Raw genomic sequence first — 17,065 nt, 5'->3', positions numbered from 1 at the left:
TGTGCATGACCCGATTAGTCGACTAATCGGAAAAAATAATCGGTGATTAGTCGACTATTAAAATAATCGTTTGTGGCAGCCCTAGTCAAAAGTGCAACAACCATGAAGCAGAAAAACTGGTTTTAAACAAACTCAACATACACTAGTGAGTCACATGACCACAGGTGTGGTCTACCTTTCACATATCCAGTTTAAACTTACTACTATTCTGGGAAAAGAAAGTAAAAAGAAAAAAAAAAGTTTTAATTGAAGCAAATTTGGCATCCTTTTTTTAAGCTTTTCTAGTATCTTGAAACAGCTCACATTAAATTAGATGCACAAATACTTGGTTCTTTGTAGTAATATAGCAAATCCCAATAAAAAATTAAATATATATTATTATTTTCCTACATAAACTTTTTTGCACATATAAAAAAGTAATTTTCTTTAGATGTTTTCTTTAAATAAACAGCAGAAATACATTAAAAGCTAAATGACAAGTATAAACTATTCTTTCTGATTTCATTTACTGTGATAATAATAGAAATGCAATATTAGGCACTTAAAGCCTTGTAAACAATAGCTTTCTTAGGTTGTTTTCTAAATTATTAAAGTAAAGCACACATGGAAATTTTGGATCCCAACAGTTATTATTTCAGAAACCTTTTTTTTAATAAAGCTTAAACTCTTTTCATATTCTCATCTTCTAAAGGAATATATATACCGGTATACATATATAAAAAAACACAAAGGGAAGACAATGTTTTGAATACACCAGTACAGTTGAAGTATTTAAGTTCAAATTGTACCAAATCATTTGGCATTTGTGTGGCTAAAAGTTGCTAAACGTCCCCTAAATCAAAGGTGCCTCATTCCTCAGCAAACTGAAATTTACAAAATGGTTTCCTTCGGTACAAAAAGTGGACAATGCTTAAATATATACCTCAATATTTCTCCCAAAATTATATGATTTTGCATTAATGGCTACTGTCTTAAAATGAAAGCTTAGTCTCTGAACCACAGCTTCATTTTCATTTTTAATCATTGTTGGACTCAATTATATATGCCAATACAAAGTCAGGGTTCAGCTAACTTGTGCTTGTGGCCTTTCATGCAAAGTCTGCAGCAGAGATTAGGATTCAGAACTAAATGAAAAACATCCAGCAGAAACAATCTTTCCAAATCAAATAAAAAGCAAAGACCGTTTCTGCAGCGTCTCCTTTGATGTGTCTGGAGGGGAAAGAGCGAAGTTGCTTTAAAAACTCCGTGAGTGTAAATAATGAATAAAAAGCCGGAAAGGTGCTTTCTTCTTTATGTAATGACTCTTTTGAAATCAGCTGTTGGGCTTCAAAGATTTACTTTTGATGAACAGGAGAAATGCCAGAGCCTTAAATGCAGCAACGGTTGAATGTTGAAAGCTCAACCAGGCGTCTCTTACTCACCATGGCCTGAGCCAGAGTTTTCTGGACCAGGTTGACACAGCGTTGGTACACGGGCTCACAATATGGCAGGAAGCCGCTCTGTAGCGCCGTGGCTACAGAGGACAGACACTGAGAGGGAAAGGCGGGAAGAGGACTCAGTGAGGAGTTGAATCATTTCAACTTATACCACCAACAGGATGTCTATTTTTGTTTATATTCTGGGAATATTTGAAGACAAAACTCACTTCTAATAGAGGAAAAAGATCTTTGTCTTCATCTTTAAGCTGATTCCACTTTTGGATCAATGGTGGCATCAACATCTGGATGTACTCCTGCAAAACAAGAGAAAAAGACTTTCACATGGCAATAAAAAGTATTAGTACTATCAACATTTAGTAAGTACAAGTTGGACTCTCTTATTCACTGAATGTAACCAAAGGTGTGTCTCAGGGAGCCATTCTTGGACCACTTTGGTTCAAATTTGATACCAAACTTTCAGTTGTTTGCAGATGACACTGTCATTCACAGCTAAGCAGTAAGACTTAGTAAAAGTGTGGATCAGTTCATATTAGATTTTACTTAGCAAATGTATTATTTTTCTGATTTTATCCAGAATAACACCCATAATTTGTAATATTAAAAAAAAATAAGGAGAGAGCAAAGTTTGAGCTGATTTTTACTTCTAAAACTGTCTTTAATATTGGTTTGTCACGTCCAAGCGGACTCCACATTTCACATAAAGAAGCATATCAAAGATAATATTCACAATAATGTACTTGTATTGATGGTAGCATCACAAATCTTTATATTTACATGTTCCTGAGCCAAGTCTGAATCATATTTTGTCAACAGTCACAGCCAGACAGTTATTTTGACTTGTTGTTGTTGTGTTGATACACATAAAAATTCCATCAGGAATGCAGAAGTTAAGAGTCTTTGGTCAAAATGCTTCAGTTTGCAATTAAAGAAATTAAACTAAACCAGTAGCTTATCTCTTAGTATTCTGTCACATAAATCCTTTAAAAAAAAGAAAAAATGCAGAAACTGAATGAGTTTTTCTGCATGTTAATTTTTTCTCCAGAATTTAAATTATTTTTCTACATCAGCTGCAAATTCTACATTTCTAAATTAAATACTAAGGATCTAATAAACTAATAAAAACAGTCTTTTTTTGAACCATTGTGCTGTTTGTGGCAGCGCTTCTACTGCAATTGGCCACTAGGTGTCCCTGTTGTTGTTATTAGAGTGAAGTTACAAAACTGAGTGAATTTAGGCTGAATCTTACACTAACAAAAAAGCTATTAGAACACTTAAACATGGTGACATTTGAAACTTTAGCAGAATCCTTTACCTTTATTATTTTTAAATGAAAAAAATATATTTTTACGTAGTGTGAAGAGTCAATGTTTGATATTCTGTATGTATAATATTTGTCAATAAAGCTGTTTTTTGCAGAAACTTCTGGGAAATTTCTTGGCTAGTGCATTTTGGAACTAGAGATTCAGGCGCCCCAACAAAAAGATGAATGCACTATATAGTGCACTAAATTATGAGTGGTGAAGAAATTTGAAAGTTTTATAATGATTCTGTTGTTTTTTCGTTAAAATGCATTTCGAAAAAAGAGTCTTTTTTAAGCTGTTCTTTTCTCAGCTCCTCTTCTTAAACTTCTATGCTGCACTTCACATTTCACAGCACTACATTTGATGTTACATTATGTGTTAGCTAAGTTCAAAGTTATATCAAGTTATATGAAGTTATATCTAGAATTTTATCTGACATGCCAACACAACTTCTTTGGTGTTGACAAATTTGCATCCCAAATGTGATATTAGCAAATTTGTCAGACATTGCATAACAAAGTTCTCTTTATCAAAAACATGAGGAAGTGGTGGTGTGCGTGTCATCCAGGCAGAAACATGAAGTGAAAGTGCACACGCAGCAGTGCAGCTTACTGGTTTGTTGAGGTGGTGTCCCACCGAGTCTGCCAGCGTTCCGATGGCGTCGTAAAGGATGAGCAGGTTTTTGTGTTGGTACTTGTTGAAGGCATACACCAGGGTGTCCAGGATGAACGCCAGGTACGGCACCAGTTCTGTGCAAGCCTCCTCCTCCAGGGTGGCAAAGGCACTTTCAGGGAGAAAATCAGACGTTATGAAACAAAGGGAAAAAAGGGGGTTCTTTGGTATGCTTCAGTAGGGCTGTGGAACGTTCAGTCCAATTTGGTTCACAGATCAAACCAGGATTCTTACTATGTAATACAAATATGTCTGAATTGTTGACATACATATGTATTAAAATTGTATTTATTCACACTTATTCAAAGCTTTTTTTCAGAACAGGAGATCAGAATCAAGAAAACGTAGCTTAAAAACACAGAAATTTTGACTCAAGGAAATGGTATTTGTCACTTTAAAAGACCCACTCCAAAGCAAAGTGTGTTTTGTTTTTTTTTTACATGTTTTTGTGGCCTTTTTTGATGATTATTATTATTGCTGGAGAAACTATGTCCTAGAAAACAACATTTTTTTTATTATTATTTTGGCTAAAAACTAGATAATTATAATTAAAAGCTTTCCGCTGGAAACACTTTTAAAATAGATCAAAAGATGATTGGAGTGCGACTTTTAACAATGACACTTACATTATTGATTAAAAAAATTTTAAATTCATATTTATCTTTTTTTTTATGAAGTAAATTTGTCAACTATTCTTAGCTGTAAACTGAACTTCAGTCTCATTTTTTTACCTACGAAAAATACTTGATACTTTTACTTTGAAAATGAGAACTTCACTGAGAAGATGTATTTACTTCTGGTGCCGGTAAGGCATATGGTTTGTTTAGTTTATACACTTAAAATTAGGGACGCAACAAATTAATTTCCTCGCTGTTTGGCTAAACTCTTGGTTATTGAACCACAGTTTTGTTTTGTTTTGGTATATTATTTGAGTATTTAAAAAAAAACCCATAATTTTGGCAAAATATATATTTTTTAATTTGTTGATAAGTAATTTTTTTTTAATTCGCTGACAACAATGAAGAAAAATCTTTTAAATAGCTAATACTAAGTTTTACAATTATTTCTATTGTATTTTAATTTGTTTCTGTGTTTATTATTATGAGAGGTTTATCTTATTTGATTGCATGTGTGGAGAATGACGTCATAGTGTGTCTATTTACAGCACCTTGGGCTGTTTTTACATCAAAGATGCTACATGAATTAAATTAATTAGAATTTGGTGTTGTGAAAGAAAATAATAAATACAAAATCCTTCTTTAATTTAGCAAAATTGTTTAAAACTTTCAATCTAAACAGTAGGAATGCAACAATCGCTTTTCCCCGTGATCCAGTGTAACATCCAGTTCGGTGTTCAATTCAGAGTTGTGTCATCCCTACTTAAAATCCAACATTATTCTGAATTTTAGAGCAGTATTTGAATTTCCTTAATTATATTTTCCCACTCTACTACACCTAGAAATATCACAAATCAGTGACCATCACATGTATTAATATTTGAATTTTTGGGAGATCTCCGGGTATTCAGATACGGGTTCCAGCACTACTTCTCACCTGCAGGCGGCCTCCTGAACCCGCTTGTTGCTGTCTAGAATCCGCTTGAGCAGCTCCGTCATTAAAGGCTTCAGGTAGATGTCCGGCGGCTGGCTGACCACCCAGTGGGCGTAGCGGCTCAGGGTCCAGCAGGTGATGGATCGCACCAGCGCCTTCTTGTCGGACAAGCACTGGATGAGATGTGGGATGAGCTCAGGCAAATATGGGATCATGCCCTGCATGCAGCCTGAAGATGGGAAAATAAAAAAAAAGAGAGGGTAACTGTGGATTTAAACGGGCAAACTCAAAATACGGTTTCCTTCTTTGTATTTTTACCTTCAGCTATAGCCCCCAGCACTAAGATGCCAGACTCTTTGACTACCCACTCTGGGTGGAAAAGCAGCTCTTTGAGCAGAGGGAGGATGTGCACCAGGAGATCGTCCCTGAAGACGTTGGCCAACACGTCCAGCGCTGCCGCCGAGCATTTTCCTGATGTTTGAGGAAACACAAACAGGAGTGCACAGACATAACACGCACGACACAAACAGAAAGAAACATCACTTCCAGGAAATGGAAGATTTGAAACTAAATAAATGATGAACGGAGACAGCTGCTCCGATTTCACAGACTAACTCACGCAGGTTCCAGTCAGAGATGGCGTCATCATCATCCAGCTCGTCATCATCATCATCCTCTTCTTCAATCCCATCACCCTCGTGTTGCTGGGCAACCGTGCGGGAGCGGTGGAAGCGGGGTCTGATGTCTTGCTCGTTGTCTGGAATGGCTTCATCCTCCTCAATGTCGCCCTGGAAGGAAAAATGATAAAAGTCAGTTTTCCGACTAAAAACTCAAAGGCGCAGACGGGTGCACAGCTTAGCTGTCAATCTGAGTCATGAAGCAATTCACACCACAAGGTACACACATATTAGAGTATATAAACTGACCTTGAGCAGGATGATGTCAATCTCTGAGTACTTCATACCGTTGACAAGCACTGGAATGAGCCTGGAGCAGAAGCCAGAGGAAAAGGTGGAAAAAAAGAGCAAGGATAAGTCAGAGTCACAGTCATCACTCACATCTGACTCCACTTTGGGCACAGTTTAATGTGGCGCTTCAGTGACAGATGTCACAAGGGAGGTCAACGGCCAGTGGGGTTCTTCATCAGCCCGTGAGGAGATGTGGACAAATCTCATTCTGTTACAAGGCCTTCGCTGGCTCACTGCTGAGACCGCTATGAATCAGCCATGCTTAAAATGACAGAGGCTGGGTATGTTCTTACTGAGAGAGGTGACCGCACAGAACCTCCTTGCACACAGGCTGCTCCGCGAGAGTAAGCCAGAACTCGCAGGCCTCCAGCGCGACGTTCTCGTCTTGGTCCTGAGTCCTCTGAAGCATGTACTGCAACCAAAGTCAGAGAAAACTTGGACTTTAAAGCACCGCCTCATAAAATTTACATGAAAACTGTTCAACGCCAAACGCGATTTGTGCTTCAAATTCTCGTCAGCCATTTCTATTTGGATGAGTGACAAATTCGCTGCTCGACGCCTGTCCAAAAATGTGTTTATAAGCTTGACGCCCAAGATGCGTGTGGGAGGGGCTACCCCCAAATGTTTTTAGCCTGATCACTACATGGAGCGGTGTTTGTATATATCTGCGGTAAGCTAGCGGTAGAGCATGTACACAGATGGATGACGGGAAGTAGGGATGGGCTTACTCCAGTTACTTCAATTCCGAGGAGACTTTCTAATGAACTACTGCGGCTCTGCAGAAACTATGTCCTAGAAAACAACATTTTTTTTTATTTTGCCTAAAACGACATAATTATAATTAAAAGACAGATGGAAACGCATCTTTATGTTAACGCTATCGCCTGTCTAAACCAGAAATGACCGAGCAATGTTACATCTAATGTGGATTGTGCAAATGACCCATTTTAATCAACAAAACCATCAAAACCTCAGTCACACATTCATTTATGCAGCACGGATGGCTCCCAGCCTCCTCACCTCGATGATGTTGTGCATGTGCGGCAGGAGGCGGTCCAGACGGACCTCCAACAGCATGACCAGAGCTCTGCACACGTTCTTCCTCACCTCCGGCTCGTCGTCCGTCGCCAGAGCAAACAGGTTCTGTGGGAGATGAGAGCCAAATGCTTTCACTTTCATGTCACTCCAAACCACACAAACCCAAGATACTGCATGGATTTTACACAACTACCACTTGAAAAACAGAACAAATTATTAATAGTGTTTACTTTCAATTTCTTCCCCACAATGCCCACTTCAAAGTTTGAGTGGTCTTGTTAGAGCAACATTTTTGGTTTCCCAAAGGAGTTTGGATGAATTTGTCATTAAGTATGCCGATGAAGATTCTCATTCATCCAGATGACGTTTTGAAGTTGACTCTTGGCTTCTGAACTTAAAGTCTTCTCAAAATCTTCAAGACATCTGTCTTTCAGAGAAGCTGCACTTTTATCAATAGCTGTAAAATCCTTTTTAGGCACTGTAATGTGATGCTGTCATACCAACTATGTTTGCTGCGCCAAAATAAAGCTACAAGGAATAAATACAAAAAGAATTATTGTTTTTTTATGGTGTTTGTGACACATCCATGCAGTTTTCAGAGAAACCATTCGAAACGATGCAGAAAAAATAAAGAATAATTAATTTAGGGGAAAAAAACGTATTTTTGTCCAAAAAGCAAAAATCTGATTTGTAATTTTATCAAAAAATGACCTAAAACATTATTTCTATCAACTTATAGAATTCAAATCTGCTAATTTTTACTTCCATCTGCTCTGATTTTTTTTCCGCCAAAAAGCCTGATGACAGGAAAATATTTATTCGCTCAGCATCAAACACCCTCAGTCGTATTTCAGCCAGACTTGCCTCGATGAAAGGGTCGATGTGAAGCATCAGCGCCTGAGTCCTGCTGATGATAAACTGGTTGACACAGGCGATGGCGTGAGACCTGGAACACAAACAGCAGCTCCTAAGAGTCACTTTTCTTCTTTTTTGATGCTTTCTGCTCTGGTCTGTGCAGATATTTCAGTAGATTTTAAAATTTTCAGTAAATTTAAGTCAAACTGAATATTAGAGCAGGAATAACAAACTTTTTCCAAGACTTTTCTACATCTGGATTTTAAAACATGTCCTCATTCCAAAAAGTTTCAGTAATAACTTCAAATTAGAAACCTACATTTTAAACAAAAATTGATGTTTAAACAGATTTTGAAATGCATTTTCCTGGAGTAATTACATAAAACTTATAATGATGAATTAAAAACAAAGAAAGAAAAATTAGAGCAAAATACTTCATATATAAAACCTAAAAGTCTATTTTTGACTTTCATTTTATGTTATCTAGTATTAAATATTATTCTTCGCTTTTCCAGCCTTTTTGTTTCTTTCCAACTAAAGAAATAAATGAAATAGAAAGAGACAAAAAATAGGTTAAAAGTAGGAAGCAAGAAGAAAACGCAATTATAACGTTCCCTTTTTTGTTTTTTAAACATTTTACTTTACCAATATATTTCACAATTTACTGCCAACATCTGTTTCCCTCTCAATAAACACAGAAATATTTCTCTTTGATCTGCATATAACTCAACATTTTCTTGGTTTAGAGAACGAGTTTTTCTCACAAAATAGCCAACAAATATAAAAATGTTTGACAGAAAAAGAAAGCTTTAATACCTAATTTTAGGACTCCTGTGTGTAAAAAACTGCAGAAACTTGGGGATCATGACATTAAGCGGACGGTCCAGCATGTCACTGTCCAGGATCTCAGCAGAATCCTCGCAGATCTTCTGCAGCGCTCCGAATGCTCCCTGAAAGATACATTTTTAAAAAGAAAAGAAAGGAAAATGTTATTTCTTAAAATTGTGTATTTTTCCATCCAAGAGATACGCAGTGAAAAAAATAACTACAGAGATTTCTGCACTAAAGGGGATCAAACCAGTTCAGGCACGACTTACAGCAAATATTTACTTCAGAAAACATTAACTCAAACATTTACCTTGGACAAAAAGGATGTATAAATGTGTATCTTAGAGAAGAGAAGTTGTTCACAATATGAAAAGTGTTAATTAACTTTTCTGCTGCAAAGGGAAAACTGTCATATTTGTGCTAGATCTTCAGAAAAGTAAAAATCTATGAACTGGTTTTAAGTCCTAAAGTTCCCCTAAAATTAAGATAAATAATACAAATCAAAGATTTATGAAGAGCAAAAAGTTTGAGACAACGATGGAAAACAACCACAATAAATTATTTTGAAATAATTTAGGACAAATTAATCAGTTGCATAGAATACATAATTTGGTTTAAAATAGGAAGCTCTAAATAATTTCACTGTGTAGAATGATTAAAGCTTACAGTAAATGATAATATATATATATATTTACATATATACAAAGAAAGTTCATGAGATAGCTCCAAATCATTGGGTTCGTTTTAGTGGCAAAAGAAAAAATGTTAACCTGACTTTATGTCTGCTTTAGAAAAGATCAGTGTCAGATTTTTAGATCCCTGATCCTTAAAAAGCATTTATCCACTCGTGCTCAAAGTCACATGCTCGCGTGCAAAATGTATCTCTGAATATTAGCAGCTTGACTGATGTTTAGTATGCATGCTCACGATATGCTGCAGATTTCAGTCTCACACTAAAAAAAAAAAAAAAAGGCAGCCTCAGAAGCAGAAACAAGAAACGACACAGCACTGCCACCAACGCCGGCTGAAATGTGTTTCCATGGAAACCACTCCCAGATCGGCATTCTTTACAGACATATGCAGAGAGGATGGAGTGAGGGGGTAAGGTGTGGAGATCATGAGGTGTGCGTGGAGAAATGACTTATTTCATCACGTCTGACATCTTCACACTAGGAAAGTTTTTTCGCTCCAGACATAAAAAAAGAGAGATCATCATATTGATTAAATCCCTCGAGCACAGATATGGGTTGAATTGTGAGCTGGAGGACAAAAGGCTGACGTCACTATAAAGGCGACTGTATTTGAGCGGGGAAGGGCAGAATAATTTGAGCGTCCTCACTGCAATCCTCCTGAAGGTCACTCGACGCAGGAATGCAAGTCATGCAGGCGGCGACCCGCCACAGCAAATACGGACAGACACCTAATCGGCTCTGCACGTTTAAAAAAAAAAAGCCAAAAAACTCAATAATGTCTAAGAGATTAGCGTCATTTTCATTTTAAAGTGCAATCAAGCCGAAACTCTCGGCGGCAGTTTGCACGCAGCCATTAATCATAACAGTAAAAGCGCTCAGTTGAGACCTATAAAAAGCCGTCCAACGTTACATTTGGCATTCAGCACACCTGCCTGTTTCTTTTTATAGAGACAGGGGAGGGGGTGTGCGGTGACACTCTGAGCAGGGGGTGGGGGGGCTTCTCCTAATCGTTTCTATATTACCTCCAAGGTTCTCCGGAGAAACAACTTCATCTCCTTTAAAAATGAAATTTATCACTGCTCTAAAAAGCTTTTTGAATGTACTTTAACTATATTTCGTACCATTATATTTGAGTTTTCTAATTTATCACTGCAATGTTCACAACTGGGTTTTCAAAAATCAGGCTACTTAAAGATCCACTCCGATCATTTTTCAGAAAAGTGTTCAGAGTGGTCTTTTAATTATGACGTCTTAAACAAAAAAAAAAAAAAAAAAATCTGTCATTTTCTAGCATAAGGTTTCTGCAGAGTGGCACTAGTTCTTTAAAAATTCATGTAGGTGGGCCTCCTCCCCCATTCCTCATAACTGAGAGCTCTCTGTTTACATGCTAGTCCGGTAGATTACAGCCCCTCACACCCACAACCTAGCTGTCACAAACTGGCAGATGGCTGGTTCCACGTGCAGCAGGTTTGTGACTTCAGACAGAAACTAAGCACAGCTAAAAGTCCACAAAGCTAAATCAGGGTCAGACAGAGGTCAATCACAAGCATGGGTGCATCCAAGAAGAAAGTAGAGATGTCAGAGTCCAGGCGAGGGTCAGGGCAGGTTGCAATCGGAGAATAAGCAGAGTCAGAAACAGAAGATCAGGACCAGACTGAAACGCTCAGTAATGCAGGCGCGGTGGCACAAACAATACTTCGCACTGAGTCCAGCTCTGTGTGCTACTTAAGAAGCAGGTGAGGGATTGTCAGATTGGTGTCAGGTGAGTTAGTACTCTGGAGACTGCTCCCGCCGGTGACCAGAGGGGGAGACAGAGATCTGACATTAGCATTACCAGGGCAACAAAAATGAAGAGTAATATTAGAGTTTTCCATCTATACAGTTTGGACAGATGCAAGCTCGGGCAATACATGGATCTAGTCGTCTACAAGTGCCAGACAAGAGGCGGAGCCGGGAACTCATGGTTAGCAATAGTAGCTTCTGCATCTCACCTACATCTGCATTTTTTGTCTGCTCCTAATTTTCCATTTATTTCTTATCCAAAGGAAAATTGTTTTTGAATGAAATTTGACAATTAAATTGATATGTGAGACTTTCTTTGGAACTTTAAGCCATTCCTGGAAGAAGAAATGTCCAAGTCAGAAAGATGATTGCTCTTGCTCTCAGAGTTTGAACCCGTCTTAAGGGCGGCCGGCTGGGTTACATTCTCAATTGTCCAGGTCATGTCTATTCAACCAGCTTAAAAAGAAAGGATCTTCACATAATACCATTTAGGACTGACACAGGCTTAGAGATGAGCAGTTAAAGATCTTGGGTAACCAAACAGGTAAGTCAAGGCTAAAGGGTCACATTCACTAGCGGCGTGTGGCGCTAGTCAAAGCATTGTTCACGTACATCCTACAAAGCGCCTATAATTTACATGATTTTCCATTTTAAATCTATAAGTCTGTATCCATAACTCTACACATTAGTGGATGTGCTTTAAACTGTATTATACTTTCTTCCAAGGCTTTAGACCCAATGAGATATATTTAGGTTAGAGTTGCTACGCTAGCTTGTTGTGTTGGACACAATATTGAATATGCCTGTTTAATGCTGTGCAACAAATGCACAGACAGAGCTGGAACAACAAGAATGCGACTCTTCACAAGTAAACTATTACTGTTAGTTGATAAAGGAGAACTAAAACCCTTTAGGAAGATCTGAAGGAGTTTACTGTAGATTTGAATAAAATCACAGGTATACATTGTGTTTCCTATATATTTGAAATGTTGTTTATCTGTTGCACTTTGTACAAAAAACATTATTACCACAGCCTGGATCTTGTTTTTTGTGATGATAAGGTTTTTTTCTTTTAAAGTCAGACCAAAATTAAGGATTTTATGGTTATTTTACTGTATCTACTAATATATGTATCATTGTGTATTGACATGTCCAATATGGTGTCACTCTTTACGTATCTTAGACAATGGTAACAGGCTAGCGTAGCATCTTTAGTCTAAGTGACTCATTGTTTAGACCCGTTACCAAACCTAGCAATTGTTCAAAATAAAATGTAAAAAAAGAGCAACTAGAGCTTTAACCCCAGAGATGTCGCCAGTGACACCTAAATAACTCACAATCTTTGATATACGGTGACCATTTACGCAGTCAGATAATTCTGACTGAACAGAAAGGGTTAAACAATGGGAATCGAACCCTTAACCAACAGAATGTCAAATGGACGCCAACTTAACCACCAACTCAAAGGCTTCCAAGCTGCTTTTCAAAAGCAGAAACTCTACTAAGGAGATTTTTACATTTGATTTCTGTTCAGTATTAAGTCACACACACACACTTGAAGATCCTCTGCAGTAAATAGCTGACCTAAATCCCAGCTTCTGAATGAGCTTTGTAAGGCAGGCCGGCAGTGCTGCCACGAGGGGATGCACATTATTCTGTCACACCACCTTCCTGATGTTCGGAGGATGCTGCCCACGAAAAGTCAAAACCAACATTCCTGCGGAAACGAGAGGCGAGCTGCGCTGCCGGGACGCGTTTGTGTCACCTCTGGATTCGAGGAAGCTACCTGGCTCACTCGCCTGTAATGTATGCAGTTTCACTGTTGCGGGGGATCGCAGATAAAAGCAGCATATTAATAACCGGGGAGTCTGTGAGCAGCATTCCACCCATCGGATGAAAAACAGCGATAACAAGCGTCTGCTTTTAAGGAATCGGTCACCAATTCAAAGCAGAACGTTCAAATAAATTCCATTTCAAATAGAAAAACATCTTTCTTTATGCAATAAGCAGTGCAAATTATTACACGGTGGAACCGCTGGGCACACAAAGATGCAAAGAATTGGATAATGATGGATTATGGATTTAAAAAAGACAAACATGCAGGATCGGACAAAACAACAGCAGGTTCTTTACGCACAAATGTGCAGCATAAAACCTATTCTGGGTGATTATGTGCGATATGCCAGAAAATGGGGTCATATGGTCTTTTGGGTTGGACAGAAAGAATGATGATTCGATGTTGAATAATCTGCAGGAGCTGCTGCTCTAGCTGTGAGGCTGCCTTTAGCTCATCTGGCCAGCAGGAAAGCATCCAGACGCAGCTTTATAGATGTTTTAGACAGCCCGGCTCGACCCTTTCTACTACAAATTAATAAAAAAAAAGGGAAAACAGACACGCATACTGTCTCTCCAGAGCCTGAAACATTGCCTTCTAATGACTTACAGCTGCAAATATGTGCATTTAATCTCTGCTTTTCCTTCTGTGTCACTGAAACAGCAATATGCTGCAGCATTAATCAGGTTTTATAACGCTACAGAGTGTGCACAGCTGACAACATTGTTACTGCACATGTATAGACAGCAAAAACCATATAAAGCTTCAACATATAAGAAAAGGGGGAATTTTAACATCAAGATTTGTCTTTCAGATCTCCTGGAAACAATAAATTCCCTACAGAATGTCTAAAAACTAAAATAATTGAATTCAGAAATGTGCTACAACAGCTGCAGTCTACAACAAGTTTAGATGCATTCTATTCAAGTTTATTCAAAATTTCAGCCAAACATTTTGATAAATAAACTATAAACTATTCCCTCCAGTGCAAATTAAACATTAAAAAAATACAAATCAACAAATCAATTAGATGCCATTTTAATTTGTTGTAAACATGGAGAGTGAGAATACTCAGAGGAGTTAAGGTGTATTGGTTGCTGCACAGTTTGGATTTTTTTTTTCCAGAAAATTCAGCATATGTCAAACAAACATGAGTTTTTTTCATCCTGACCTCACATGTGTTGTAGTCCTCAGAGTCCAGCAGAAGGCAAAGATTTGGCAGCAGCTCAGGCCAGTTTTGCAGCTCTCCTTTGGAGGCAATTGTGGTGATAAGGATACCTGCAAGAGAGCGTTCTGTTAATAATCAGTACATAAAAACAAGTCCCACTGTTAAATCTGCACTAGACTTAGATTGGAAACAGGCAAAAAAGTGTAGATTCTGGAAGCATCCTCCCACAAAAGGCAAATCTTTGAAACAGAAAACAAGCATAGAACCGAATTAGCCAAATCTGCAGGTCTTGGTTGCAAAATTACTTTGTAGCATTTATAAACCTTTAAAATAGAAAATAAGCCTAAAAAAAACTTTTCTTTAGAACTTTCCACAGGCTCTGGTTGGTGATTAATTTGAATAAGTAAAATTCTCTATCAGAACATGACATATAGCTTTAATTTGTTTTTTAGTTTGGACAACAGGGCTTTGTGCACAGCTCAAACTCTATTTTAAGGCTGGGAATCAGTGATAATTATTAATTCTATTGATTTCAGATTTGTGTCGCATGGTGATGTAGTGGTTAGTGCTCTTGCCTGGTTCAAATCCCGACTTGGTTCTGTCTGTGTAGAATTGGACAAGATGTGAGTTTTCTCCGGGCTCTCCAGCTTCCTCCCACAGTCCAACACATGATTCATAGGTCAATTGGTGACTCTAAACTATCTGTACGGGCGAACTTGAGTGTGTGTGGTTGTCTGTCTCAGTGTGGCTTTGTGATGGACTTACTTGTGAACCATCCAAGATGTGCCCTTCCTTTGCCTGACAGTGGCTGGGATAGGCTCCAGCAACCCGTGAACCCATTAGATTTAAGCAGAGTGGAAAATGGGTGGATTTTAACTTTTATGAATGAATTGATTTTAGGTTAAAAGCAATTATTTTTTTAACTCAAGCCTTAATAATTAGTGTTTTAAACCAATGGGTAACTTGAATAACTGTGAATGTATTCGGACTGGAAAAGTCCAGACATTTTAATGAGTTGCTGTTGCGTCGCTGCTCCACGTTTGTCTTCAGTTCCCTGTTTACATCACATAAAGACCGGTTACGGTGGCTGTTTTGGTTCATTTGTTTCAAGCACGGAGCCTATTCAGACTGGTAAAACTCAGAACGAACCAAAGCTCAGTCCAATTGGAAACTAACCAAGATCACCTCAAAAGATGGGTCAGAGAGCGGTTCCTAGTTCCGTACCAGGGTCCACTTGGGCGTGTTCAGACTGAAAATTTGTTCCAGATTATCAGGGGACCCAAAGCAACCAAACATTCAAGCCAATCATACGCATCTTGCAAAGCTTCAACTTAAAGCTGGTTCTGTTAAGGACCGCCTAACCAACCCCTTGCAGCTGTGGAGCAGAAGAAGAGCTGTCAACCTCTGAATGCAGGTTTGCAATTCAAAAGTAATAATATTTATTAAGGATTATACAATTCTGGGTCAAAAAGTGACCTGTAAATTACCCCATTGAACTGAATTGTGGGTAAAGTGAATCGTTACTGCACGAAATGTTTACTTTTATAGTGTCAAACAGGTGTTGTGATGAATTAAAGGATTTATCTTTGATTGTTTTAATTAAATTACACCAGGCTTAGCATATGTCAACTGAAAGGTATTTTCTTAATTGTTACTTGCTTATTAGAAAATGTAAAAGATTTTTCTAAATTTTTAGCTTTTTGCTGTTTTAAAGCCAAATGCTAAAATAAAACTGTGACCTAAAAATGGAGGTTTGAGCTAAATTGTGTGGAAAATAAATCATTGCTCCCCTGGTTTTCATGTTTTTTTTTAAGTCTGTTTCTTTGTAGATTTGTACATTGAGATCAGAAAGTTGAGCAGCTGAAAGTTTTATTTAAGCACATGCTATAGTTGTGTTGCTTCTGGAGGTCATTGGTATTCTCCGTCAAAGGCAGAGCTACCAGTAACAGTTTCGAAAGATTTCCATTTAAAGCAGTGTTTGTGTCGACTGTCCTTCAGAAATTTAGGGACTTTTTCTAACATTGACATGTTAACAAAAAAGAAAAAGGATGTTGATTTAGAAATTTTGGTTTAAACCCAGCCATTTTTATAATGTTCACCATCTCAAAAAAGTAGGTCCTGCACATAAAACAGCATGAACTAAAGTTGGCCTTAAACGTTCACATAATTGATTTTTCCACAGCAATTATTCTTACTTTTGATGTTTGAAATCCAAAAAGTCATGACCCAGGCCAATTTTTCCAAGACACTAATTCAGTATTTCACTGCACACAGCATCAAAAGAGCATAAACTTCTGACCTAATCTGTATGGTTTTTGTGGTAACCTCCTTACAATTACAGGAGACACAAGCAAACTTTGGACATTTTTATACACTTATTCAATAAAAAAAATTAAACATGAATTTATGATGAGCATTACTGCAACTAAGTTTAAAAACAATAATTAAATCTAAAATTGTTGTGCTAAAAATAAATGTAACACTTAGTAAATATCAAGAATAAAAACCTAACCTTTAAAAGACGACAAGATCAAGTAAAAATCCATTTAATTCCACCAAATATTTAAAGTCAGACGCTGTTATTGTAATTATGTATCAAAAATGTTCCAGGTAAATGTACATAAGCACCAGCAGCCAGCAGGCTTAACAGCAAAGGGCATCGGGAACACAACTTCAACAACTTCAATGGAGGACCGCTTTAGCTGCAGCATGAGGATGCAACTCACCGACTGTGGCCCGAATGAGGGGAGAAGAATCCCCGATGTTTTGGAGGCACTCGCTCTTGATGAAATCAGACACGCCGTTTGGGAAGTTATGATAGTGAGCCTTGACATTGTTCTTCAGAATCAGTCCGCTCAAGGATCGGGTTGGCTCGTCTTTGGAGAGAAGAGAATGAGAAAAATTCGTCTGTTTAGGGTTTTTTTTTTTTTTTTTTTT

At 37.8% G+C, this 17,065-nt stretch overlaps 1 protein-coding gene across 3 annotated transcripts in view; it reads right to left on the bottom strand.

The window, feature by feature from the left end:
• tnpo1 (transportin 1) overlaps nucleotides 1-17,065 on the bottom strand; it is a 30,959-nt gene that overhangs the window by 11,609 nt on the left and 2,285 nt on the right. For all 3 annotated transcript variants that reach the window (XR_002922214.2, XM_024299097.2, XM_024299096.2), the window contains 13 exons: nucleotides 16,855-17,004; nucleotides 14,132-14,238; nucleotides 8,641-8,774; nucleotides 7,834-7,915; nucleotides 6,952-7,074; nucleotides 6,225-6,343; nucleotides 5,890-5,950; nucleotides 5,583-5,751; nucleotides 5,282-5,434; nucleotides 4,967-5,192; nucleotides 3,353-3,524; nucleotides 1,646-1,732; nucleotides 1,422-1,529 (listed from right to left, as the gene is read on the bottom strand). Coding sequence is in view for 2 of the 3 variants with exons in the window: in XM_024299097.2 (XP_024154865.1) it covers nucleotides 1,422-1,529; nucleotides 1,646-1,732; nucleotides 3,353-3,524; nucleotides 4,967-5,192; nucleotides 5,282-5,434; nucleotides 5,583-5,751; nucleotides 5,890-5,950; nucleotides 6,225-6,343; nucleotides 6,952-7,074; nucleotides 7,834-7,915; nucleotides 8,641-8,774; nucleotides 14,132-14,238; nucleotides 16,855-17,004 (1,691 nt within the window). In the remaining variant the exon portion in view is untranslated. The remainder of the gene's footprint in view (nucleotides 1-1,421; nucleotides 1,530-1,645; nucleotides 1,733-3,352; nucleotides 3,525-4,966; nucleotides 5,193-5,281; nucleotides 5,435-5,582; nucleotides 5,752-5,889; nucleotides 5,951-6,224; nucleotides 6,344-6,951; nucleotides 7,075-7,833; nucleotides 7,916-8,640; nucleotides 8,775-14,131; nucleotides 14,239-16,854; nucleotides 17,005-17,065) is intronic.

The sequence above is a fragment of the Oryzias melastigma genome, linkage group LG12 (genome assembly GCF_002922805.2).
Source record: "Oryzias melastigma strain HK-1 linkage group LG12, ASM292280v2, whole genome shotgun sequence".
NCBI lineage: Eukaryota > Metazoa > Chordata > Actinopteri > Beloniformes > Adrianichthyidae > Oryzias > Oryzias melastigma.
The sequence above is the reverse complement of the archived record's forward strand: the minus strand, read 5'-3'. Positions and strand labels throughout refer to the sequence as shown.